At 37.5% G+C, this 26,536-nt stretch overlaps 1 protein-coding gene across 1 annotated transcript in view; it reads left to right on the forward strand.

The window, feature by feature from the left end:
* Positions 1 to 9,736: 9,736 nt before the first annotated feature.
* Positions 9,737 to 26,536, forward strand: part of cachd1 (cache domain containing 1) — an 80,825-nt gene continuing 64,025 nt past the window's right edge. Inside the window, exon 1 of the mRNA XM_007550867.2 lies at positions 9,737 to 10,442. Within this exon, the coding sequence (XP_007550929.1) occupies positions 10,203 to 10,442 (240 nt within the window). The 5' untranslated portion in view covers positions 9,737 to 10,202. The remainder of the gene's footprint in view (positions 10,443 to 26,536) is intronic.

Consider the following 26,536-nt stretch of genomic DNA (forward strand, 5'->3'; position numbering starts at 1 on the left):
TCAGTTAATTTACTAACCTGAGTAATAGATGTTAACTTCCCTCCTTTTTCTTTTTCCCATCCTCTTTTCATATTCTCTTTTACTCCTCTCCTCTCCCATCCTTTCATCACCTCCTCCACTTCCCATTCCTTTAGAAATCTTTTCTGAAGGTCCGTGTCTGTTTTTGCATGCATGTTGTTAGCATGTGAACGTATGCCTCAGGAACACGAATCACCTTACTGATCATACACTGTCCATTTGTTGTGTGAACACAACCATTTCTACAGGTTTTCTGCTGCCCTTTTTCCCCTCGTCTTTCCTACATGGAGATGTCAAACACAGCCCTGCACAAAGCCTCAGCCTCACGTCTTGAATAGAGCCAGAAATAGCTCTGCGTTTGACTTGCAATCGGCTTAAGTCTTCAAAGAGAGAAATTTTTGATGCAGCTGAAGGAGAGCGGAGAGGATGGTGGGAGAGAAGGGGGCCAGGAGCAGAGCAGATCCAGCTGCAAAAAAAAAAAAAGAAAAAAAAGGGGGCCAAAAGACTTCAAAGACCCATGTTTCTATGGTAACAGTATGGTGCTACTTTGAAACCCCACCCCACCCACACAACCTCTTTGCTTAAACATGCATACATCAGAAACACATTCATAAAAAGTGATGGTGCTGGAGGACTGGCATCCATGATGGCTGCAGATTCGTCCTCTAATCACTTATTTTTCTTTCTCTGTCCGTCTGTTTTTTTTTTGGTTGTTTTTTTTTCATGCATGCTGCTGCCCTCTGTCTCCAGCAGAGATCATACTGATGTGTTCAGTGATGGATTCTGCTGCAGCTAATTAAAACCCAATAGGGTTAGCAGTAACTGCCTCACTTTCCCAGTATGAAATGATCGGTTTAGTCTTATCTTTCAAAGCTGGCGATGAGTGCTTCATGTTTTTGTCCATTGATGTCTGGGACTCGCTCCCTGTAATTATGACATGCTATCATTCCATAGGCATCTAAACTGTTTTTGGTAATCAGATCCATTTCCCACACTGTCATTTCTTCTTTCTCGTGGCGTGACTTTGCGTTCTCGCTGCTCTTTTATTAAGTTGGATTTTTAAATGCAAGTTTCTTTGAAAAGTACAAAGAGACCAGATTTCTTGTGTGAACGTGTTTAATTTTATTTCAGTGTACTAGGTCTGCTGCTTTGCTTTTTGTGTGTGTGTATGTTCTTGGTAAAGATGACGCTCTATAGTTTTTGTATTATCTTCAACAATTTTTGCTTGCCCCTACACAACCAATATTTGAACAAATGACTGAATAATGTTCAGGAATCTTTGCTCATATCAACCAGATTTGATATATGAATATAAAATTAGTTAGAATGTTGATGTATGCAACATGTCCTGCTGTCCAAAGAAAATAAAATTAAGATGCAAAATGGTTCATGCTAAATACATGCCAAAATTTTAATGTATGCCTCCCATTAAAAATTCAGATTTATTTGAGCTGTGTAAGGGTTTTGAGATAGGTTTGGCCTCTTACAGATTTGATCTGTTTTTTTTTTTTGTTTGTTGTTGTTTTTTTTTACACTTTTTGTTTCAGTAAATAAATTCTAACATGCAAAGATGAGCAATTAAAAAAAAGCAGTTTTCAAATGTTATTTTTTCCCAAACCAATCTGTGTTAGTGTGGAAAAGTAACAACTTCATAAATATAATCATTTTCCCTTTGCAGCAACAACTATCAAAAATTTGAAATAACTGACAATGATGCTGCCACCATTATGTTTTGAGGCAACAAAGGTGCATTCAGGGAGATGTGCAGTGTCAGAATTCTAACACAGATTACATTTTGGTCTCGTTTGACTTGAGCTCTTTCTTCAAGACATTGTAATCAAACCAAACATTGCCAAACACCTCTGAAGAAGAATGTAGTTTCAACAGCAGGGTCTGGATACCAGATGTATCAAGTTGCATTAAAGTTGACCCTCAGTTTTGTGTTGATACCACAAAAATTAGAACCTTTTTAAAAGAAGCATAGCAATGTTTTCAATTGTTCCAAAAAGTCTTAAGGTTTCCATACAATCATAAAGTCTCCGTGTCTGTTTGTGACCTAGAACAACACAATCCTTTCTGCCTTGTTGATCTATTCTGCGTTTGTGGCGAAGCGCAGCAGACTGTCATGCATTAAGCAGCAGATCTGGGTCTGGCTGGTTCGTCCCCGCAGCGTTTCCTGTCTGCAGATGGACTGCAGCCCAGAGACGCTGAAGCTGAACCGCTGAAGCTGCCAGCGAGGTCACATCAGCTGGGGACTGGGAGGTTGTTTATGTCTGGGATGGTTTCTGAGCTCACTATCAAGTGATCATTGAGACGCCAGAGTCATCAAGACAGAAAATCCATTTAGTCAACCATCCGATCTACCAAAGTTGTTCACGGAGTCAAATGAATCCATTTTAAGACAATGTATCTTTTGTGCTGATTATCGTTAAAGCTACACAGTGCCTTAAAAAAATAAATAGCAACATTCCTGCATTTTTTTAGCATTTACTTTTAATTCTGAAACATGGCTAAGTTTTTTTTTTTTTTTCTTTTCTGCTGTTAACAGGCATCTCCCTAATTGGGCAGAAAATCAGGATGAATGATTTTTTTGAAAAAGTTGTTTGTAAACTAGAGAGAAATATTAGGTGGAGCTTCATCCAGAACATTTCTTCCACGTGGTTAGAGACTGACCCGGAGCCAGCTGGGGGAAAAAAAGCTATGGTGACCACAGTCGTGCAATAGTGCAATATAAGCTGTCATGCATGTCAAAAGAAATGTTTTTGTAATTGGGTCTTCTTACCACCACTGCTTGAAGTATGCTGGTAATTAGTGTTGATATGGCTGGTTTTATAGGATGGTACTGCACAGGCAGAACCACAAAGAGTCCAAAACCAAGTCTGATCTAAAAACATGAATAACAAAAGTACTGAGCAAAGGGCAATAAAAAACAACATTTGGGAGTGTCTGGCCGCCGTGTTCAGGGATAAATGATAAATTGGCTGTTCATAGACGCTTTAAGTTTATAAAGATTACCAGCTAAAAATCCAGCTAAAAAAGTATCAAAATCTTTTATGTTTGCTCCCACTGACTGGTTGTTGGTTAAATCAAGGTTGTAGGTAGTTTAACATGAAAGGATTTCTGTAGATAAAATCATGAATTTCTGCTAGTCTGGACAAGATCACCAGCAAAAAGCTGAGGAAGAAAATGCCAACTGTTTTAGCTAAACAACATGTATGAGTTTTAACATGTGTTTTATGTTCATAAAACACATTCTTCATAAAGATTGATAAATGTTATTTTGTTTTTAAATAGTAACCTAGAAATGAAACACCCATTTACCCCACTGTATGAGGAGCATTTAGCATATTTCATTGGCATTTAATGAGTGTGCTAGACCAACACAAAATAGCATTAGAAGTAGCAGAAATGGGAAAATGTTGATACATGGTTCTCAAATTATTTTACAAGTACAAATATGAAAAGTAAGAATGTATTTGAATGTCCTTTCACCTCCCCTGCAAAAACTAAAATACATTGAAGTGTCAGGTGGATCTAAAACTGGTCTCGGGTGAGCATAACCATTGAGCCAAGACAGTTACCGTATTGTTTTGTTTTTTTGTTTTTGTCATGACACAGCCCTGTAATTTTGGTAGTTTATATACTAAATACAACAGTATTTTCTAGAGAAAATGCTGTCTTTAGAACGGCAATAAAGCAGCAGTATACAAACTAAATTGCTTTGTGTCAGTGAGGTTATGAGCATTCAAAAACAACTCTAAACTAGCTAATTTGGGGTTTAAAGTGGTTTGACCTGCTAACAAGCAACAGCCCCTTTGTTTAGTTGTAATTACAGCAGTAAGTTTTGGCTTGGTTTTCACCAGGCACTGTCTCCTTCCCACAGAGCTCTAATACAACCTTGTTTATATATAGTATTAAGAATTTTATATGAAGAACTCATGAAACTTCGAGAATTCTGCTTTAAATTAACATTGGTTAACCAATTTCAACAGTAGCTGCTCATAATAGTACTGTTAGTTTTTTCGAATAAAAACAAAGTGCATCTGAGTCTTTGAAGCCTGATGTAAAAGTCTTTGTGGCTTGCATTAATTTGGTTCTCATTGCATCTTACTCCAAATGTCATAAATCCTGAGGTGTTCACTTATCAGTCTCAAACTGTCTTTTTTCCCCCCCTTTATCTTCTCAAACCAGGTGGCTTTGTGGGTTTGTACCATAATTAGGAAAATGCAAATAGAGGCTAATCCTGTAAAGCCAATCCTTTTGTCTCTGTTAATGACAAACCTCGGTTGCCTTCTTGTGAAGTCAAATTGTCTTAAAATAAACCAGTATTGTTCACGCCAAAGAAAATTGCAAGTCAGACAGCTCTTAAAGATGCTGCTCCTCTGAAAAAGACTGGAAAATAAAAGGAATAAAGATGTACAGTGGCTAAATACTCTTAAACTGACAGCTTTTTGGAGCTTGGGGAAGGGACTTTGACTGTGATAAATTATTTCAAACTTCTTCCACTTTTATTTTGGTATATGCCCTGCATAAATCAACATTAAAATTAATCTATTTGGGTGGGAAAAATGTAAAAACCAAGAAGCCACAATGACCTGGTTGACTGATGTACCCTTTGAGCCTTTGGTTTCCTTGAGATCAAACCTGCCAATAGTCATAGTGGATCTAATTGAGCTAAAATAAAATAATGTTTTTTTTTCTTTTAGCTAAACCCAACATTTAAGGCATAAAAAGATCTAAGAAATTTATTTTACAAAGTCAGGGAATGGGACAAATTCTATGATATTTTATACACAGAGAAGAAAGGCATTTTTAGAGAAAATAGAGCAAAAGTGACACTATAAAAACTTTAAATCTCTCCAAAACTGGCCAGTAATTACCTGGAGTCCAACAGTAACACTGAAAGAGCAACATGAGTTTTGCCAGGAACTGTCGTACGTGTGACAAAATGTCTCCCGTATTTCCCCTTTTCTCTGAACAAACGAGAAACCAATGAGCCACTCTTGTTCAGTAAAGCCCGAGGCCCACACTGGGCCCCATTGCTGTCACTGATTGCTGTACATAAAATTTCAAAATAAAGATTTTTTTTCTAAATACATATGAGTAAATATTTATTCACAGTCATTTTTAAATGCCTGCTGTGTTTGTGAAGCACATTACTGAGACCTTGTGGGGTTGCTGAATTGTTACTTTGGAGGTTAATATTTTTCTGGATATTTTTTTTTTCTTTAGGCTTAAATTAAAACTGATCAGAAATTAACAAATTTATATTCCGGCTTTGTTTAGTAGTACAGTTTAGTAGTAATCTTCTGTCTACTGTTGAAACCTAAATTTTGAGTGTTCCTCTAATTTTTCCAACGCTCGCCAGTCTCCTGATCTTTTTTCCTTCATGCTTAGTTCACTGATATATGGAAAGAATAGAAGCAGCTGGGGATCAGATTGTTGTTGTAAGTGGACTACCCCAAAATATAGCTTGAACCACAGCTTTCTAAATACAGTAGAAGTCAGTGATGCTAATCTGTAATTGTCCCTCCAGTAACTAAAAATATAACAAACAATCCCATCAGAACAGCGCCCCTCCTGCAACTCCAATCAGACTGTGTGGGTTTTCTGATGGGTCACAGAGTTTACTCTGACATAAATTCACATTCATTTCATTATAGCTTATTTATATAGCAAGAATTTGAAAAAAAAAAAAAGTCAACCAGAGGTGCTTTACATAACAATCACATCCATTTCATGAACAGAAACATACAGTTATCTCAATCAAATCATTCATACAAGTTCAAAGTTCAATCAGTGCCAGCAAGTTTGCAGCAATTCCTCCTGATTGAGCACATAGCGACAGAACATAGTTGACCACATCAAGCTGTTTCCTTGCAGAAATCTTTTAAACATGCATGTGACATCAGTGGAAAAAAACAGGAATAAACCCTGAGTAGAACCTAAGAAAGTCATACTGGATTCTTGGAAAAGTTTTGTATAAAAATACTTTTATCCAAAATATGTTGGCTGTCTTTCAAATTGGTTGTGTTGATTCCGGACGTTTATCTGTATTTAGGTTGATATATTGCTGCACAGACCCAACAAGGAAGCAGTTAGAAAAAGAAAAATACAAAATTTCATGAAGCATTCATTAATTTTCAATACCCAGTTAATTCTGTTGAGAATTATATAAATCTGAGAATTGAATAACTCTGCTGTCTACCATCAGCAAATTAAGATCAACGATGCACCAACTCCAGAACCTGTTTGTTTGTAGGAAACAGCCGTTCTAAATGTTGAAGAATTATGAGACCCACATAAAGCAGTTAAGCATAATTTTCCTGAAAGTTTTCCATGCAAAGACCTGATTGAGACTCTTTAATCAACACTTTTGTTTTCTCAAGGGCCTGAAAGGATGTGACACTCCAGCAAACAGCTGAGGGGTTCTGCAGCCAGCGACACAGACAGATGAGCCATTCAGGGAGAGACCACAGCCTCCAAGGCTGCGTGTTCACCCACTCACTCCCAACTGTACTCAACAAGCAGAGAAATCCACATTTATGATGCCATCACCAGGTGATTTTAAAGCACCTAAAAAGTTTTTTAAGTCACAAAGACAATTACATGTATCCTCAAAGCAATATTCATTAGGTTATTTCTCTAAGTTCTTAAATTAAATCATTTAGAGGATTTTTAGCTCCTCTAAAAATTAAAGAAAGTTTATCTAATTAAAACTGTGGCTGTGAACAGGATGACTGCAGAAAACATATTCTTTGTAATTTTTTCCCAGCATAATATTCTGTTAAATATTTTCTCTGACTTTCAGGAGCCTTCAGTCTCTTTGACTCTGTGTCATTCTGTCACATTTTCGCTCATTCACATGCACAAATTGCACTTTGTTATTCAGAACTTTTGTTTCCCGTCTCCTGAGAGCATACTCCCATCTCGCCAGAGCTCGTCTTTCCTTTTTTATCTGTAAACTCTCAATGACTCCGCTGATCTTTTCTAAGCTTATTTAATGTGGCAGACACTAGATGTCAGTTTTGCGGAGCTATTTGACGTCTCCAAGATTACGTTGTGAACCAAAAGGCTGAAATTAACTGTGAAGAGTTTGTGTTAATGGTCCCATGAGAACGTTGCCAAAGCAACAAACAACTGAGATCAGAATAATAAGTAAAGCATAAAATGACCTAAATTCAAACTGGCAAATCATCAAATGATGGCACAGCTTCCAAATCAGTTTCCATCTTGAAAAAACAAATCCTTCTATTATTGGGATCTGAAACCGCCACAGACTGGACCTTTTTGTGCCTTATTGCAATGATGCTTTGCCTGAAAATTAAAAAAAAAAGTTAACATAAATCATTGAGATGGTTTGGGGGAAGGCCAGCTGTGCAGCTGCAATGCAGATATGCTCTGCAATCCAATGAAGTGGAGATGAATTGAAAACAGTGAATAAAGGTCAGCTGTTTGATGGGTTGGAGTGCTGTTGCACTTCAAAGCCTTGCGTCATCCGCCCTGACAACGCTATTCTTTAATGAACCCACTATCTTCCTTGCGTTCTTATGTTGCAGTCATGGATTAAAACATGAAATGAAGAAATCTACAAAGTCTTTGCTCCGTGTGCTGGTTGCATGGAAAACAAGAACTGGATTCTTTTGGGACGGATGTTTGGCTGGTTTCTGAACTGAGAATTTCATTTTTATTCAAATAAACACAACAAATGAATACAATACTAACTTTTTACTTCAGTTAAAATGGAGGCGAAAACATGTTTACGCTGACTCTCTAAGTGAAGAGCTGTTTCTGTCAAACGTTTCACACAGAAACATAAAGCAGGTGTGAAGAAAATTTAAGAATACATTGTCTACAAAACATTTTAGTTCATTTGAGGAGGTCTGTTTGTTCTGTATAAACCCATAAAGAACATATTTGAATATTCAGGTCATAAACTGGTCTTTACTATTTAGCTGAGCAGAACTTACTTAATGATAGGCATTATTATTATTATTTTGATGTTACATCTTGTATGAATTCAAGGAAGAAGGACAATGAACAATTTAGAATGCAATCTTTAGTCTTTATGTAAACTTAATGTCTTCAGCTCTGTAACGATGTGCTAAAAAGAAAGCATTTAAACATTTTTAATCCCACTTTCCTTCCCTAACTGATCTTTGTGCATGATTTAATATTGTGGACTCTGTTTTAACAGACCTTGATAAATCTAGAATCAAATAAAAAAAAAAAATAGAATAGAACGAAGAGCCTGGAAATAAAAATATATATTAAAAGAATATGGTGCTGTCATTCATCCTTTAGGCTTAAAAACAGACACACTATTTATCTGTTTAACAGCCACTAAAGGAGCTGCTGCCATTAATTCTTAACTCTTTCCTCAATATAGAAAGGACACCAATTTCAGCAGTAAATTGCTTCTGCTGGAGGTTTCTTCCTGCTAAAGGGACTTCTTCCTTTCTGCTGTCAGTGTGAGGGATTGCTGTAAAGCCAGCAGCACAAAACACAAGTGACTGTCGACTGTCTTTTCAACTAATTTGAATGATAAACTGAATGGGGCTGCATTGTTTAATAATAGGAACAATTTGTCTTATTAAGATTTGAGTTATTTTTAGAATGAAGAGATAATTAGGAAGCACACTTTGTACACGTTCAGTTTATATTTAGCTCTCCAGTTCTTTGTTGATTAAATGTTTCACATATTGTTTGTCATGCTGTGATCATTATGTTGTTTTGTTTACACCCTAAACCAAAATCCATAAAGAGCAGAACATCAGGAATAAATAAGGAACTGAACATAGATGAATAAAGTGTGATGGCAAGAACCTAATAACAATAACAAAATAACTGAGAGGTCAGAATACAAACACAAGTGAGAACCAAAAACACAAAGAGCTGTGGCTCATGACAATAAATGAGCCATGTTGTTATTTTTTTATTATTATTTTACAATTGGCTTCAAAAAACAAAAGATGGTCATCTGAGTCACATTTTATAGCAAATAAAACAAAACACCAGTCAAAAACAAATGAGTTGACATTTTAACTTATCAGTATTGTCTTCAAAATCAAAGGGAAAACAAAATAGAAAAAAGGTCAGTATTTTTTATTTTATTTTATTTTTTTATGGCAGGCCCAACCATAGTACACTGCAACTGTAGGATCTTCTGTTTCTTCTGTCTGAACTATTTGTAAAAATAGTTATATTTTCAACTTTTAAAATAGAAGATAGAACTAATGTAATATTTACATTTTCAATCAAATTTGAGGAGGAATATATATGTTAAATTTTTCATCATTTAATGTGAACCTTTATGCGGAAACCCAAGTGACGTCACGGGGTGAATAATATTTTGGTAGTGAAGTTGGATGTGGAGGACGTCGGAATTAGAGAAAAACGGGTCATTTTTTATTTATTATTATTCCTTGCTGGCGAGTTTATATTTTCATTATTTTGAAAATGAGACGTAAGCAAAGGAAATTCAAACTACTGCTCAGCTGTTTATGACCGCCGTAGTCTAATTAGTTTTAATACGTTGTGTAAACCAAAAATCATGTAGTCGCTTTTGTTGCTCAGTAACGGTTTCTGACAAGGAAATCCAGTTAGCAAAACATGAATTTTTTTTTTTTTTTAAGGAAATGTTACATCAAAACAAACAAACAAAAATGTTTTCTAATGTGTTTAGAGTTAATTTCATGTGAGCCGTTTGTTCGATTGTTGTTTTTCGCAGCAACAGTGAACGCGTCACGGGCCCCTGATCCATTGATCGAGAGATCCAGGCGCCGGTGGGACTCCTTACTGTTTCCACGCCTCCTACTTTCACTCCCATTGTGGTGAATCTCCGGCTCTCACACACTTTGCCAGACTTCCAGGAGTTGGAACGACGACTAGAGGAGGGAGCAACGCTGTGAAAGGAAGAAAAGGGAAAACCAGCATAAACACATCTACTTTTCCGCATGGATATCCCTCGCTCTCCTCGGGGGACGTAAAGGAGGCGCGATGGTTTGCATTGCTGGGAGTACTTGAGGTTCTTGCCGGGGAGAAAGCACACTCGTACTCTCCGCTGGAAAGTTGTAAAAAGAAGTTCCCTTGAAGTTCTTGTTTGTTTGTTTGTTTGTTTGTTTTCCACCACCAGTTCAGTTCACACGCAGTGTTTCCTCCAGCGCTGTAAACCTCCTGCCATCATGGCGAGGCGGACTGCGGAGGCTCAGACGCCGAGGACTCGCGCTGCTTTCCGGGATAAACACCTTCCCCTCCGCGGCGGCTCGGTGGCTTTTTCGTGGCGCCTCGCTTTGATTTGCTCGGCTCTCTCTTGTGGATACTGCGGAGCCGAGACGGAGTTTTCCATCCTGGAAGAAGCGCAAGTTTTGGCGGAGCAAATGAAAAAGCTGTCCTCACAGGAGCTGGGAGTTTTCACGATGCAGGTAATGAAATAGTTGCATTTTATTCACGTTTTGACCCTCACTTGGAGGCCTGCACCTGAAATACTCTAGACAGAAGAATCGTGTCGAGAAAAACATTGGGGTGTTATGAAACAAAATGCTGTGGCGTTGCAGCGCGAAAGAAATGCTTTGAAGTTTGGGTTCATTAATGTGGAGCATCAGCACGCGGTCCTCCGATAAATCTTGATAAGGAATTACATCAGGAGACATTAACTAATTATGTGCAGACGGGACCCTATAATCAAGGTTAACAGGCTGTATCTCAGAGCAGATTCATGTGTCTGCAATGCACTTAATTGTTTTTTTTTTTGGAGGGGCTCTAAATGCAACATTCACAGATCAGTCAGTAAAAATCTCCTTGTTTTCTTTTTATTTCTTGCGGATAATTAAATCACAGATAAAGCCTTTCGCCCCCAAGAGAGTCATCTAAAGTTCCTGTAGATGTGTTAATTGTTGAAGTGCACCGATCAGTTGGTTAAGAAATGGGCCAGTTATTTCTTAAATCTATTTTAATCACTGACAGCACAGATGGTTTATGTGGTCTTATACACCCTTTGGAGTTTGACAAACATCAGATAAAGGTTGTTTTGCAGTAAAAAAAAAAATCAGAAAATGTTCTGTGAATGAACAGATCAACAGAATGCTGCTTTTAAGGCAGTTCTGCATACAGTTGGTTTAAACAGGCAATTGTTGATGACAGCTTTTAGAGATGCACCAATCCTGCTTTTTTATGGTTTTACCAATTTCTAGTTTCCTTTATGGTGTAACATAGCTATTCAGATTAAATTTTCCCCCTAAGAACTATAAAAGCCCCAAAATGAAAAAAAAAAAGTGTAGTTTCTGAGAGCAAGAGAGGTTTTAATTTTGGAATCAGGGGAAAATTCTCACTATTTTGCATCAAAATCTACTGAACTGATTAGTTTGGGGGTTTTGCTTTGCAGCAAATTGCAAATAAGTAAATGATTTCAGAATAAGAGGGAATTTCTTAACTCTTTTCTCTTTGAGATGCACTGCTGTATTGGGTTTTCCGGGGTTCTTCACAGCGTGACATGTTGTTTGCCAGAGTCTGATCAATTTAAAGTATTTTATAAAACATGAAGAGGAACAAATGTACTCGATGATCCATTTCTAGAGAAGAAAGTGAGAGATTTACAAGTTTATCTCCATTTACATATTTATATACCCTGTCATGTCCATCCATGCAATGTGTCCCTAACCTTTGTCAGATTTATTTATTTTTTTTAATTTATTTTGCTAAACTTAAAACTAAAATGCACCAGAGAATAGCTTGGTGGTGTGTTCATTGACTGCAAATGGTGGGATTTCTTATTTTTGATGCATTTAATGACTAGTGGGGGGCTGCTGATTGATCCACCGAACAAGGGAAAATCACCTGATTTCGATTTTCAGCCAATAAGTTGATGCATTTAATTTTCCTCAACTCTTCCCACTAATGAGGAGGATTTTATGTTCCAGTTGTAACTAATTAGAAGCAGACAGAATGAACACCTTTAAATCCATACCCTGTCATGTCCATCCATGCAGAGTCCCTTAAACACACCAAATGGCAGGGTGCAGGGGTGGTGGTTGCTTCAGGGAGGGGAAGGGGGATGAGGGGTGTTTTGCACTTCAGAGGCAGAGGAGCTCACAGGCCTGGAGCACAGAGGCAAGGCAGCGGGGGGGCCGAGGCCCCAAACGCCGTTTCATCTCCTCTGCCTCCACACTGAGCCGCCTTCATCCCAGCACCGGGAGTCGGCTTTGAGGGCTTCCTCTGATCCCGGCAGATCCACCGTTGTCACTGCTCATCCCCTCCCAGAGCCCCAGTTTGTGCTCGCTCTCTTTCTTGCTCTTATTTCTATTGCTTTGTCTCGGCATTATTCCTGTTTTTCTGCCTGCAAACGCAGAGAATTAATGGCTGCTTATGTTTTTTTTTTTTTCCCCTCTCTCTCAAATGACTGGAAAACCGTTCTGTTGACTACAAAGATGTAATTAATTAGAAGTAATTTTAGCTTTTGTCAGTCTCACTTTAAACTTTTATGACTGATTTAATATTCATACCAAAAGCGGCATTCAGCGTCACTCCAGAGCATCAGGGTAAACTCCCCGGAGCTGTCATGTTGTTGTATAAGCTGTGAGAATCTGTCACGGCTGGAAGCTGATCCGACTGATTGTGATGCGTTTTGTGCCGCTACAAGTATAACAGACATGCATGCAGGGAAAACGTTCTGAGACTGCAGGAATCCGCTAGATGTTTGGATGAATCCTGAATTCAAACATTTTAAGGATTTCAATTAAACTCAATAATTTGTATTTATTTATTTTTTTACTATGTGGAGTTTCTTTCTTTTCTCTTCTTCTCCAAATGTTTTGAAACTAAAGAACATGACTGAATTTTTGCTTTGAGTCACTCCCTGCTGCCCTCACATGAGCTGCATGTGAGAAAGCAGCTGTCCAGATCAGACTGGAGGAGTTTCTGTGTGGATTTGATCCCATGAGCTTCCTGGTTCTGTTTGTGATGTGCAAGAAAGATTTATGGTAAATTAGAAGTGCTGTTTCTTACTTACAGCTGCTGGTGTGAAAATAGGTGTGAAAATAGAACAGCAATGAAGGCTAACAGGCTTTTAGAGCAAAGATATCACTTAAAATTAGGCCAATACTGACTTTTATCTTTTTATAACCAACGCTGTCCGGAGTTATAAATTGCTATGTATTGCTTTTTCTGTCATATATTCTTACGTTCTGCTCAGGTACCAACACTTTCCTAAAGTGAGCAGATAGCTTATTAGTACATAGTGCCTTGTTAAAGTACGCATAACTGTTAAACATTTTCACATTTTGCCAAGCTACAACCAATTTCAATAGGTTTTAGTCATACATCGACATAATGTGCAGCATTTTGAAGTGGAAGGAAATTTGTTGTAGTTTAATTTTTTTTATATTAAATCAAATTCTGAAAAATCGTATACTACCTACTAAACAATCCACAGCAATCGGCTTCATTCAGAAATTCTTTTTTGGGAACTACAGCCCACATGTTGGATCTATAAATCCAGCTGTTCTCTGAAAGCCTCAGAGTTTGTAGGAGAACTTTAGAAGTTTCTGACTATCTCTGCAAGAAACACAAGAAACGGGAAGGATTACCCTCCTGCAAAACTCTGTAAAATAAAAACTGACATCACCACGAAAGCTCCCAACAGCTTTAAATATATAATCCATACAGTTGATGTTCACATGTGCCCTCCATCCAGATTGCTGGAGCTTTTTGCAAAGAGTTAAAAAAAATTGTCAGTCTTGATTTTTCTGTACAAGACAAAATATGGACCCAAGGGGACTGAACTGAAATGCACTCTACATTTCTCTGGAAGTTATATTTTAAAGAAAAATATCTTCTCTTTTATAATTTTCTTCCACTTCACATATTCTTGACTTTATTGCTGGTTGTTTGTATAGAAGTGGTGGAATTTATTGCTATAAAAATATAAAAAAATATATATATTTTTTTTCCTCAAGGCACTTTACATCTCAAAGCTTTTTTTGTTTGTTTCAGTCAGCTTTGTGTAGAAAAAGGAGTTTGATTTTTAAGCAGTGTGGTTTTTAAAGATTCAGTTCCGTAAAAGATTTCTGGGGTTTGGTTGAGTGAGTGTCCCATAATCAGAATGTAAAATGTAACTGTAGTCATCTCTGCTCCACCCCTCTTTCTTTTACAGCTGTGTAATCTGAGGCTGGCCAGCCTGTTGCTGAGTTTCCCACAAGATGTGAAGGTGTACAGATGACACTTTGCTTTAGTTAGTGTTCATATTTCTTGAGTGTCACATCTAGGCAGGTTTTCTTCTTTTTGTTTAAAGATTTTACTTCTCTCCTGCAGTTGGAGCATAATTGTGGAGTTAATTAAAAAGTTGTTTCTGATCAGATTTTTTTCTATTTATAATTTCTTGTTCATTTAAAATACACAATATAGATCTTAAAGTTTTGAAAACGTTCTGAACAATGAGCTTTTATTTGTTTTGTATGAAATTAATCTGTTTATTAGAAACATAATCATGATCTGAGTTGTTTGTACCATTTTTAGCTAAACTCGTTCTTGATGACTAGCTCAGGTAGCTGTTGGTAGATTTTGTCTTTTTTTTTCTGGTCATGATTTTAAGCTTTTTCTTCATCTGCTGTTGATGAAAAGGGCGCCCCCTTTTGAATAGTAGTTGTATTGTCTGTTGGCATACAGTCACTGGATCCAGGCAGGATCTTTAAAGGGTCCTGGTGGACAACATTTGAAAGGTATGAATTAAACTGTTTTTAGGGCAATTTTCTGTTATACTCATGTACTACTGACAGGAAATATGACTCTCTGACTCCAATAAATGTGTTCTACCAGTTGAGGGTCATTGACATCTATTATGGTTGAGTCTGGGGTTAAAAGCTGTCATATCAGGGTCCCCTGAATCACTGTGGATCAGAACTACAATCGATAAAAATAAGATGTAATACAAAATTTAGATGGCTTTGTACATTTATTTCAAATTCTACATACTAATTTATCATTTTAATGAACATTTAACTATAATTCTGAATGCTGAACTGCAAAGGGAAATAAATATACACAGAGGTTTAAATATTAGTCTAAAAACTGAGTTGTTTATGGTCACGAAGCTGTATGAATGAAACTGCAACATGTTGATCTGAAGTGGGGCCAGGTTGACCCATGAACTAGTCGGCACAAAATAATTATAAAATTGATTATGATTTCAGATGGATAGAAGAAAAAGGAAAAGAGGAAATTATGTTGCATTAATGCTGTTTAGCCTGTAACTTTTCTGGTTTGCGTTCAATCCAAGAGCTGTAGAGCCTTGTGGTTTTCCTACTGGTTTTCAATATCTTGAATTCAGAGGTTCCAATAAATTTGTCAGACACTCACTCCTCTTCCCTCTTTTTTCCTCCTCCTCCAGCTTCTTAGCAACCTTCCATTTCTCATTTTACTACTTTTCTTTTTATTGTCCCTCAGCTGGATAAACACTGGCTCTGCTCTTTATCCTCCCTTTATATTGAACCAGTTGGAGAGAGTCGGGGGTGGGGGATTTGAGGAGATATAGCAGGGCATCAGAATTCCTGCTATGCTCTCTGCAGTAAAAGCTTCAAAGCTTTCTTACGTCTTGCTGCTCTGCCTGCATGACTCTGAGCTCTATCAAGGTTACTTTTACATTCACAGACTCATTGCTTCATCTGGGAGCATAATTTCTTTCTATTCCATTTTCTTTTTAGACTTACGGCTAATTTTTGTGCTTTATGCATTTCTGGCCACAACCTTTAGATAACAAAAAACCTTGAATAAGTCAAGGAACTGTACATGATGTTTTATACAAAAAAAAATAATAATGCTGTCTGGTGTTTGGGTTTTCGTCTCACCTGCTTTCACGTGTCTTCAGGTTTACGGAGCTTCAGGTGCTTCCCATTAGTCATCCTTGAACTGCAGTGCGAGAGCAGAAATTGTCTTACACCTCCTATAAATCATGATGAGTCTCAGTGATTTATAAGCCCTCAGAGGATTTGCTGAAATCTCTGTGCCTGTGTTCTCTTCCATAACTATTATTGTTTGGAGTACTTTTCTTTTTTTAAACTTCCTTGTTTTTAGGCAGAGCCATAGATTTTAATTCCCCCGTTGCAGCTAATAAAAGAATATCTCCAAGCTTCAGTGTTTTTTTTTTTTTTTCAAACTAAAATTTAAATATTACTCACAGTGTGTGTTTGACTTTTAAGGTGCTCGGTTATAGTTGGTGTAAATTAAGGATTTTTTCCCCCTTGAGTCCCACTGGGAAATCTGTAATCTTTGAAAACCTATAAAATCTCCTTTGTAGAGATTACCATGAGGATAACTGGGTGGCCAAGCGTTCATAGCAATGTCGCTTTTTGATCCTTCGATGTTGGCTCTTCCTATCATTGTGAAGCAGAATTCACCAAGTGTTGGATTGTTCAGCCACTAATATGGAATGTGAGCTGGGATTAGACTGTCGTGACACAGGTTAGTTTTACCCTACTGATAATGTGTTGTTGCAATAGTAATCCTTTAAAGGTCTCGTCTTGTAAACAAACCTGAGTTAAATGAATCGGTTCTGATGCATCTACCTCTTTAGTAAAAGATATGAGAACAGAACAAAAAGACTCAATTTCTTAAAATGTTGGGCTGTTTGAAGATGTTGTCTTATCCACATATTGGAAAGTTGAACAAAATCCTTCTGTGAAACTGCCATGAAATGGACGGTCTTTGGTCCCGAAGGGTCAACAAATCACAAAAAGGCCACAAGACAACAGCAAAAAGGCATAACACAACAACAAAAGCCATAATGGGAGTTATGCCAAACCGGATGTTATGCTAAAGGAACGTCTTGCTAAAATAGAAGTTATGCTAAATGGGCGTTATGCTTATGCGGACACTGGCTAAAGTGGATGATATGCAGTCAGGTTTTTACAGCCTTTTTCGCTTTGTTTCTTATAGCAGAACTTTAGCTTTAGCATCCCTTATGTCTTTGCTGTTGTGTTGTGACTTGTTGGGACTTTTGAATTTTATGGACCTTTCTAGGACAACATAGATTAGACACACAGACATTCCACCTTCTTAAGTTTTTGAGGAGCAAGAACAATTTACCTTCTAACACAAGTGCAGTGGTGTGTAAAAGTTTGAAGGACAATGACAGTTTTAAGAACTTATCCAGGTCACCATAGGACCCAGAGGAACATCTAAAGCACCGCAGGACTCCCTTGCCTCAGTTAAGGCCAGTGTTTGTGATTCAATAAGAAAGAAGTTGGACATAACATCTCATCGTAAGTACACCAAATACATGAAATTATTTGTCAGGAGTCTTGTATTTAAATCATAAGTATGTAAAATATTTTCACAAGTCCTAAAGTGATTAATATTTTTGCAGAAACCACGCATTCATTTGCAAAGTACATTTCTATCAATCATAATTGTGTGTTGGTATACGTACAGCTCATTGCACTCTGTTTAGTTTCTGCTGAACTGCGGTTAAAATGGAACACAAAACTGATGTTCCTCCCTATGTGCACCAGCTGTTGTGGTTTAAATCTCTGTCCTGACGTGGCCAGATCATTTATGCGACCGCTTTTTGATCCTTTTCCCACATTTCTCAGCAGAAACAGGGGCCCCCTCTGTGTTTGGCCTTGACTGAAAGTGGTTTTGAAGTGTTTTTGCAGCCCCTGCCATCTCTCACATTTTTCTGTCTGCTTATGTTGTTTTTTTATGCCCTTTATCTCTTTTCCTCATATCTCAAACTGATCTTCCCCGAAACGCAGAACGCCTGTCTCGTCTGAATATTTTTTAGGATAAAATCACAGTGCGGTTGATTTGACAAAAACAACGTTCTCTATCTGCAAAGTACACTTTCTTGATGACTTTTTCCTGATATGCATCAAAATGCCACTTGCAGCTATCAGAAACTTGTTTGATAATCATAAATGCAATCCAAGCTTTGTTTTCAGTTGAGGTTTTGACTTCAACTCGTTATCAAACAAGATGATCTGATGGGAGTATCCATGTTCTGCATTCTGTTATAAAGGTGCCCTACTTTTACTTACAGTTCTTGTTTTTTAAAATGTTTGCCATACTTTCGCTGTTTCTATTCTGATTGGTCACAGTGCAGCTCACCTTCAATTCCTGATGGAGGTAGATTTTTGAGTAAGCAGAAAGTTGCAATTATTTTTTGTCGATAGCTAGGTGTAGTAAAAACGGAACTGATTTCAAGTTGAGACCTGATTACCAAATCAGCACAGGAGCCATTTCAGTGCAGAAGTCTCCAAAGCAACTTTAATCAAACCAGATGTCTGGCTTTTCCTTGACTGACATGAATGTTTTCCTTTCCGTCAAACTGAAAATGGCTGCCGTGACGATTTCCTTGTGTGAGGAGCTTTAGACCCTAACCGGTTTGGATTTTCCACCACAAGAACTAAAAACCAGTGACTTTTCTCAGAGGGAGGTTACTTAAGAAATATGATATTTTGTTTAATGCTTCTGCAGCATTTAGGGCCAACAAAGCCTTGATTTTTGTTAACATTTCGTCTGTGATTTGTATAAAAAGTTGAGTCGTTGTTTACTTATGTTTATAAATGTATGGTTCTGAAGAACAGAGTTCCTACAGTTTTAAAAACTATGGAATGGGTGTTTTCCAGGCCTGTTTAAGTATGGAAACTAACATCTCATCCCTAAAAGTTGTATCCATCCAGTGTGAATCAATTTTTCCTTTTTCTATCCATCGATATGTCTAGTTCTACATCCATCGATTGACCTGTTTTTTTTCCATCCATCCATCCATACATACATACATACATTTTCTTTGAAGTTCTTGAAGATTCTACATTTAAAGGCAAGATAAAACTACCTTAAAATCCATCCATCCCTCCGTTTTCTTACACCCTTGTGCCTAGAGGGGTTGGGACGGGTACTGGTGCCTATCTCCAGGGACACATTTAGGGCGAGAGGTGGGGTACACCCTGGACAGGTCGACAGTCCATCATAGAACTACCTTAAAATGCAAGTATAAAATAACACTAAAAAATAAGATTTTGCAAATGTATGATGTTTGTCGTGGAAAATTTGGAAAAACCCTGAAAGCAACTGTTTTAAACTACACTTAATTATACACACTTGTTCCAGATATGGAGCCATTTGATTTCATTTTTATGGAACCAATTGTCTGTTTTTTTGTTTTTTTGTTTTTTTTGTATGAGCTAACTCACTGTTTTTAAGTGAGTTTTCTTTTTCTGATGCACCTCTCACCTCTATTTCTAGTTTTCTAGTTGTTGGTGTGTTCTGTCAGACTCCTGCAGGCCCTGCTGGTTGTGTTGCAGCAGAAACGATAAAACCGAAGGCCATCTTTTGGCCATGTGGGCCCATATTGAAAATGAAGGAGCTGAAAGGAGTGGGGGTCTGGTGGTACAATACGCATTTGGGGGGACAAGCAGCAGAATTTAGAGACCAGCTCCCTCCCCCAGACAAGTTGAATTTGTTGCTCTCCCATCCCCCTCACACACACACACACACACATTCACACACTGCTGCAGAAGAGGCTTTGCATTCTCGATGAGGAGAGAGTTGGAACTCCTACGGTGTAGAAGCACATTGGACTTCTTTTCCTCGCAGTTTTTTAACCCCATTTTTCTCTTCCTGCCTACGCCTGGTCTTTCTCACATTTTCAGTTCTAAGTTGTATACAGACACCTTTGAGGTTTCTGGAAGTTCCTTTCTGAGGTTCAAAGATTCATCCATAGTTTATACCCCCCTGGTTTTTTGTGAGAGAGTAGGTGCATATTCTCGGGTAAAGATGTGACCTTGCATATGCAACAGCAGCCTTCAGGGTTGTTCCCTTAGGCAGGAAGCAGTTCAGAGAACAGGAGGGAAAAAATGCTAAATTAGGTGAATGGGTTGGGAGAGAGAGAAGATTCAAAGATATTTTGTGCAGCCGATCCAGTCTCTGCATAGCAGGCTGTCATATTGTGGAGTCTGAGACTGGTGTATAAAAAACAGTCAGTGCAGTCTTTTGTCAGTTCCTGAGGAGCTAAAACACTACTCAAAGTTCAGGGTCACAGAGTCATGGAGGTCAGCTCAGTTGATTTAACTTCTTTCTGCGCAGCCATTTATAAGTCTGCGGCCACATAGAAATTTAGCATCATGAAAAATATAAACCAGACTTTTACAAAGTGTTCAAACTCTTTTCTCTGACTGGTAGCTCATTGAATTGTTTAACAGTGTCAGAAAAATTCAGTGCTGCTGCTGCATGTTGACAACCACTCCTGCAGTGTGAATAAATAGTTGAACTGAAGTTCAACTTTACGATGTAGGGCAGAAACGGTGCCAGTCAGAAGTTTGTGCAGTGCATTGAAAGTTCAGATTCCCCATCAACACAAATTCAAAATTATACATAAAAGCCTGGGTTATGTTACATAGCTGCTTCATTCTGAATCAAGGTGGGGGTCCAACATCTCCTAGTTCATGTTGGGCTTGAGCTGTGATGGTTTCGTTTGTTTAGTTGGGTACTGGAAGTGTGTGGTTTCTTTGCAATTTTCTAAAGGACTTTTAAGCAAATATTGGGGTTACAATGGAGCACTGGTTTATGCTGGATAAGGGAACACAATGACAGCTACGTTCCCTAAATACTTGAGATTCCCTCTAAAAACACTTTCTACTGCCTAGTTTAATAGTTCAAACACAAAATATCCCCCAATATGCAGTATTGTGCACCTTGAGTGTGCCAATTTTTTTTTTTTTAATAAAAATCAAGATTCTCATTTATTTACAATAAATAGACATCCTAAAATATATTTCGAAAAATACAAAATGGAACAAATATGCTTGCTGTTAGTGAGGGCAGTCACAATAAGCAATAAATCAATTAAATATGTGATTAATTAAAACAAGCTCAATTTCCATTTGCATGATTTATTGTTTTCCTCTTTTCTCTCTTTCTACCAAAAATTGAATGACAGAAGTCTTTAGTTTGGTGCTTTGATCTCAACTAGCCTTTTATTAAAGAACAACTTTGTTGTTTCTGTTTATATATTTCTGTTTATATATTTGATATACTTTGGATATGTAAAATGTCTTCCAATGTTCAATATTCATTAGAATTTAAAGGTTATTAATCTTTGACAATGTTGATGCATAATTATGCCATTACCATTATATTATATTAGAAAATTATCTCAAAACAACATTGGGACAAGTTATCACCCAGCAAAATTTGTGAGATGATAGGCCTGCAATTTTGTAACTATGCTGGATGTCGTGACGTCACCAAGAAGCTGCTACTAAAGTGTTCAGCTGTTGTTTTCAGGCAAAGTGGAGCTGCCAGCTTCTGTAAAATAAATCTAGAGGTTTTATTTTCTTAAACCCTCATCAACAGTCTTCTTCACTGGCCCTAGTTATGCTTTGGTCTGTCTTCCACACCATCCTGATCATCTCCTGCCTCCTGGTGTTGTCGTCTTTGGGTGGTGGTATGTGGAATCGTGTCCTCTGCTGTTTCGTGTTTGCTGTTGTTTTTTTTCCTCCTTTCTCTACCTTTGAAGATGAATCAGTAGGTGACCTGTGCTGATCAGTTGAACTTTGCCGTCTCTGCCTGAGCCTCAGTAAGACGAGGCTGTTCTGAAGATGAAAAGATGTGCAGTGTTTGTATTTTGCTGGAGGAAAATGGCAAAGTCGGGGTGGGAGATGCAGCTTGCTAATTAGGAAGCAGAGAGGAGCAGTCGGGACTTTGAGTTTGAGATAAAACATAAGACGATGCTGAGTGTTCAAAATTCTGCAAAGGGGTGAAGTCACACTCTTACTCTATTGTTTTACAAATACACCAAAACACTTGACATAAACAGACTCAAATTTCAGCATACAGAGCAGCTCCTGCTTGGATTAGCTATTGCTGAGATTTCTCTCAACCAGAAGTATTGCTCAAATAATGTAGATGACCTATATGTAAAGGAAAATAAGCAAGAGAAAAGAACCATTCTGATTGTAGTTCTTAAAATTGATGTTTACACTGTAATTATAATTTTGTTTTTACAGTTAGTGTGAAAATGGTGCATAAAAATGGCTTATTTTAGAGAAAAATCCTAAGACAAATAATTTATATAAGATAATGTCTTCTTTGACTAATACTCATCTCACTTTTACATTTCTGCAAGTTTCAGTGAAATAATATATTACTTTTAAGTATATGTAAAACGTTATTATACACACTTTGATGCCTGGCTAAGCTAGGTTGCCGTGGATATTTTGGACAAGTGTCAAGAGTGTAGAGATGCCATAGCTACCACACATAGGCTGCTGTGGAATATACACAGTTTCCCTTAAAATGTCTTAATGATGAGTGAATTGTAGGGTTATTCAATCTCATGCTCTGCACTGATGAAGATTCACTCACCTATGCATGTTAAATGCTTGAGGTGGTCCCTACAGTAGGGCACTAGCACTACTTTTTAAAGTAATTCATCTAATTATTATTTGGGTGCTTACTTAGAGACTGTTCTTGAATGTTCATTCACAGATAGCTGGTTTATAAGATTGACGGGGGATAAAAATAAGAATGCTGCTTGACTTACAAACTCGCTTGCACTGTCTTCATCCAGTAAAACAAACTCTAAAATTGATTCCTATATTGGATAAATTACACATTAAAGTACATTACATCTCCAAATCCCAAATTGTAAGTAATTTAAGAAATTAGTTCTGACTTCCTATTTGCAAGGTTTCTAAGTTAGCAGCCCAGTTTCGTGTCTTTTATCATCATTCGTAGTCTGTATGTCTGAAAGTTTCTTTCCCCAGATGATTAGCTTTGGCACCAGCATTGGCTGGTTGGTTTCATGCCAATTTTTCTCAGTCTTTCAAGCCCAGAAGTTGGCGGGTCATTCAGCTGGACTTGGCTTCTGGCATCTCTTGGCAGTGTTACTGGAAATCTTGCATCCCTTTTTGAACATTTGCTGGAACTTTTTTTTTTTTTTAATTTCAGAAATGTTAAAATTTAGAAATGCAGAGTTTTAGCAAGATCTGTCAAAAGTAAATGTGTTGCCTCACCCAAAGAATTTTGTACTTTCTATTTTTTACCCTGGTGTTGATTGCTTTTGCTTACACAGCTACGGGAAAATAATTTGTGTGTGAAGGAAAAACAAGAACAAAATCTAACTGAGCAAAAATGATAAGAGGGAAAGAGCATACTGTAACTTGCTGGTTTGAAAAACAGACAAGCCCAGGTCTTCAACGTTTAGTTGTCATTGTATTTGCGGGGTTCTTGTTTGGTTCTTTTTACTAAAAATAATACCTGTTCTTTAAAATAAGGGACAGCCAGATCTTTTCCAGGGCAGTAGAACTTAAGTGGTTTATCTGATGCAGAACTTAAACAGTAACTTGGGAGATTTGATTTTTCTTTTGTTGCTACTTATTTTTGAATCTCTTATATTATGAACTGTGAGTTGCTTGATTGTCCTGGCATGCATGCATTTTCATATCAACAGTCACAAGAGCTTGCTGTACGTCCACTTATGCCATTTTAGGACTTGTCAAGACTTCTTTTAACATCTTGTAGCCATCTTCCAGGGTGAACTTACTTATACATCCAGAACTAAGCATGTCGGAAGTATTTTTGAATGCCCTCCACTTGGATGCTATTTCTGGAGAGCAGAAAAGTTGATTACAGATTTTTTTTTTCAGTACCTCACCAGACTCAATGGTTGCTACAGCCTTCTTTCTGAATGACTCATATGGCCCTGTATTATATATCCATATGTGCTAACATTTTAGGAAAATGCACAGGCCGGTGTAGGATGTCCTAATTTTCCACATTACTACATGTCTCCATAATATTCAGATTTCTTTTTTGATATTTAAGAAATGCAGAACCATGCAGTTTGATTGACGCACTGCTGCAGCTGAAATGCCAAATGGGAGATTCTTCTTTGAGAGATTCAGTCATATGTCTCCTGCATATGTCGTGAGCGAAGCATTGTGCTCCCCTACTCCTCACATTTACGACAGCGAAGCCTTTTGCTATTTACATACCAGGAACTTGTGAATGTCCTTGGGGAACTCCTTTCCTCTGTTCGTACTCGGAATTCTGCACCCGGCAGCAATTGAATCGTGAATCTGAATGGGAGAGAGCTTTCCAATGTTTAGACAGCCCTGGAAAAAAACAACAAAAAAAACACTTGATGCATATTCAGCGGACAACCCCAACCCCATACACCCCTTACATTGTTGACATGCTGGTGCAGAGGCGCTGTCAACCACTCTGTGTGTAGTGTGTCTTGCTGAAATACCCCCAACCATGACATCTGTTTTAATTTTTGTGAGGAAAAAATATAAATTTATGTGCAAATTCTGGTAGCACTTAGCATAGCAAATTGATGCAAATTAGAAAAATTGCTCTTATTCTGATAGAATATCTGTGTTTAGAATTTTTTTTGGTCTTTTTATACAATGAATAGATTACATTTCCAGCAAAAGTTGTGTGTGTTAGTTGATGGGAATATTGACCCTGCATGATCCAAAACCCAACAGGTGTGCATTTCCTGTCCTTTATTTGCATTTTTTTTCTCCTCCACCTTTTTCCTTCTCGTACTTTGATCTCAATCCCAAACAGCAACTCTCTTTGATCTTTTCAAACTGATTGGTTATTTTTTCCCTCCTCCTATTTTATCCATAATCATTATTTTTTTTTATAGCTCCCAAACTGTCCTTTCTTCCTCGTGTTTGCATTGGTCTCGTTTCAGGCAGATTTTGCTTTCTGAAACTAGAGAAAATTATATATTTTTTTCTATTTATGTCCATCCAAATGCATTTTGTGTATTTAGTTTGGTATCCAGTCCTCTTAGAATATTTGAATTTGCTTGAAAGAGTTTCTAGCATAGTGCAGATGTAGGCTGGTCTGCTGGGAATGTGGCATTAAAAGGCTGTTTAATGTGTAAAGTTTAAATCGGTTACTCCTTCTATCTTCATAGACATATTGGTGTATTTTTTTGCAAAACAGTCAACTGTTGCTTGATGTTTTCCCTCCTTGCTCAGCTCCCAGCTAACACAAATAATGTCTCTTGTTAATGAGCTCATGTCATAAAGACTAATGCTTTCTTACTCTAAAGCATATTGTTCCCTATGTTGCATCATTTCTTACTAGGAGTGATAAATTGAAAAATGTTCTGGCATTGCAGCTTTAAAAATTTAAGATGTACTGAAAGCTGAATTAAGTTACAAACTGCAACCAACTAAATACAACAATCTATCCCAAACAACCATGACTGCTGAATGCGCGAAAATGCCTAAAACGTATTTGAATTTGACTTTGCTATCAGAACACGTTTTGTCTCAAGGTCTTGGTTTAAAAGTTTTTCTCTCTGTTTGGTGGAGTTGCGCTCTCATATAATGGCAACACAGTTTCGTTGTACACTTCTCAGGAGGAAACCATTTGACATGTTCTATATTCTCTTGAATGCCCTGAAGTAACTTTTACTGTATCATCTTTTCCTCTTTTATGTAGTTAATTGGTTTTGGAGTATTTCCCAGCTTTTCTTGTTCTTATGATTATTATTTCCATTAAAAATAGAGATAAAAGTGGCTTGTGAGTTAAAATACCCTTTTTAACACATTTTTTGTTATCTAGTGATTTTGTTTGCCTTTGCACAATCTTGCAATGTAATGCGCTGCTACAAAATTGAAACACGACAATTCTATAAGCATTTGGTAATGACTGTATATTAACTATAAGAGTGACTAAATAAACTGAAAATTGAGTTTGTGTATCTTGGCGTAATTTTTTGAACCCAATGCCATTTTTTTAGTGCTAGATTGCATAAGGTAAAGTTTCTTCAACCGTAGCGTCATACCTCTAACATTCAAACCTTAGCAACAACCACAATATTTACATGGCCTTGTGAATACATTTGAGGTAATGTATGTTCTTTCATTAGACAGTTTTTCTTTCGGTCAAGTAAAAACAGGCCAACAAAGATTATCAAGTCAAGGTTGCTGAAGTTGAGCTTTTCAAAGGTAAAACCTCTATTATATGACTCTTAATCCTCTTCTTGGTCTCCAATGATCAGTGAGTGGAACTTCCCTGAGAGTACATGTATTCGAACAAAGCCCCCTGTCTGCATAGAGACCTTTATAACACGCCAGACATGAGCTCATATCTTGCTCAGAAACCTGAGGAGACCACCCCAGGATTTTTTCTTTCTTCCTGGTCTCCTACTTTTATGCTTCTTATCTCCCTACAATCTAAACATTCTGCTTTTTTCACGTGCTGTCCCCTAACGCTCGCCTGCATTTTGCCGTTCCAATGGTTAATCAGCCTAAAACAAGAACCATCTTTCAGTTTGATTGGATCCAGGCAGCATTTTTATGAGCTCCCTGCTCACTGATTACTTAGCAGCATTTCTCTCAGAATATACACCGTTATTTTTGTCTCCTTGTGCTGAGAGCGTTGACGATTTATTTGTTCATCTCTATAGTAAAAGGTTCAAGATCCACATCTGAAAGCCCTTCCAGGTGTGATAACCCAGTGTGTGAGAGACATTTCAAAACATAACTTTATGTTTTAA

Source organism: Poecilia formosa, unplaced genomic scaffold, assembly GCF_000485575.1.
Source record: "Poecilia formosa unplaced genomic scaffold, Poecilia_formosa-5.1.2 Scaffold38, whole genome shotgun sequence".
Classification (NCBI taxonomy): domain Eukaryota; kingdom Metazoa; phylum Chordata; class Actinopteri; order Cyprinodontiformes; family Poeciliidae; genus Poecilia; species Poecilia formosa.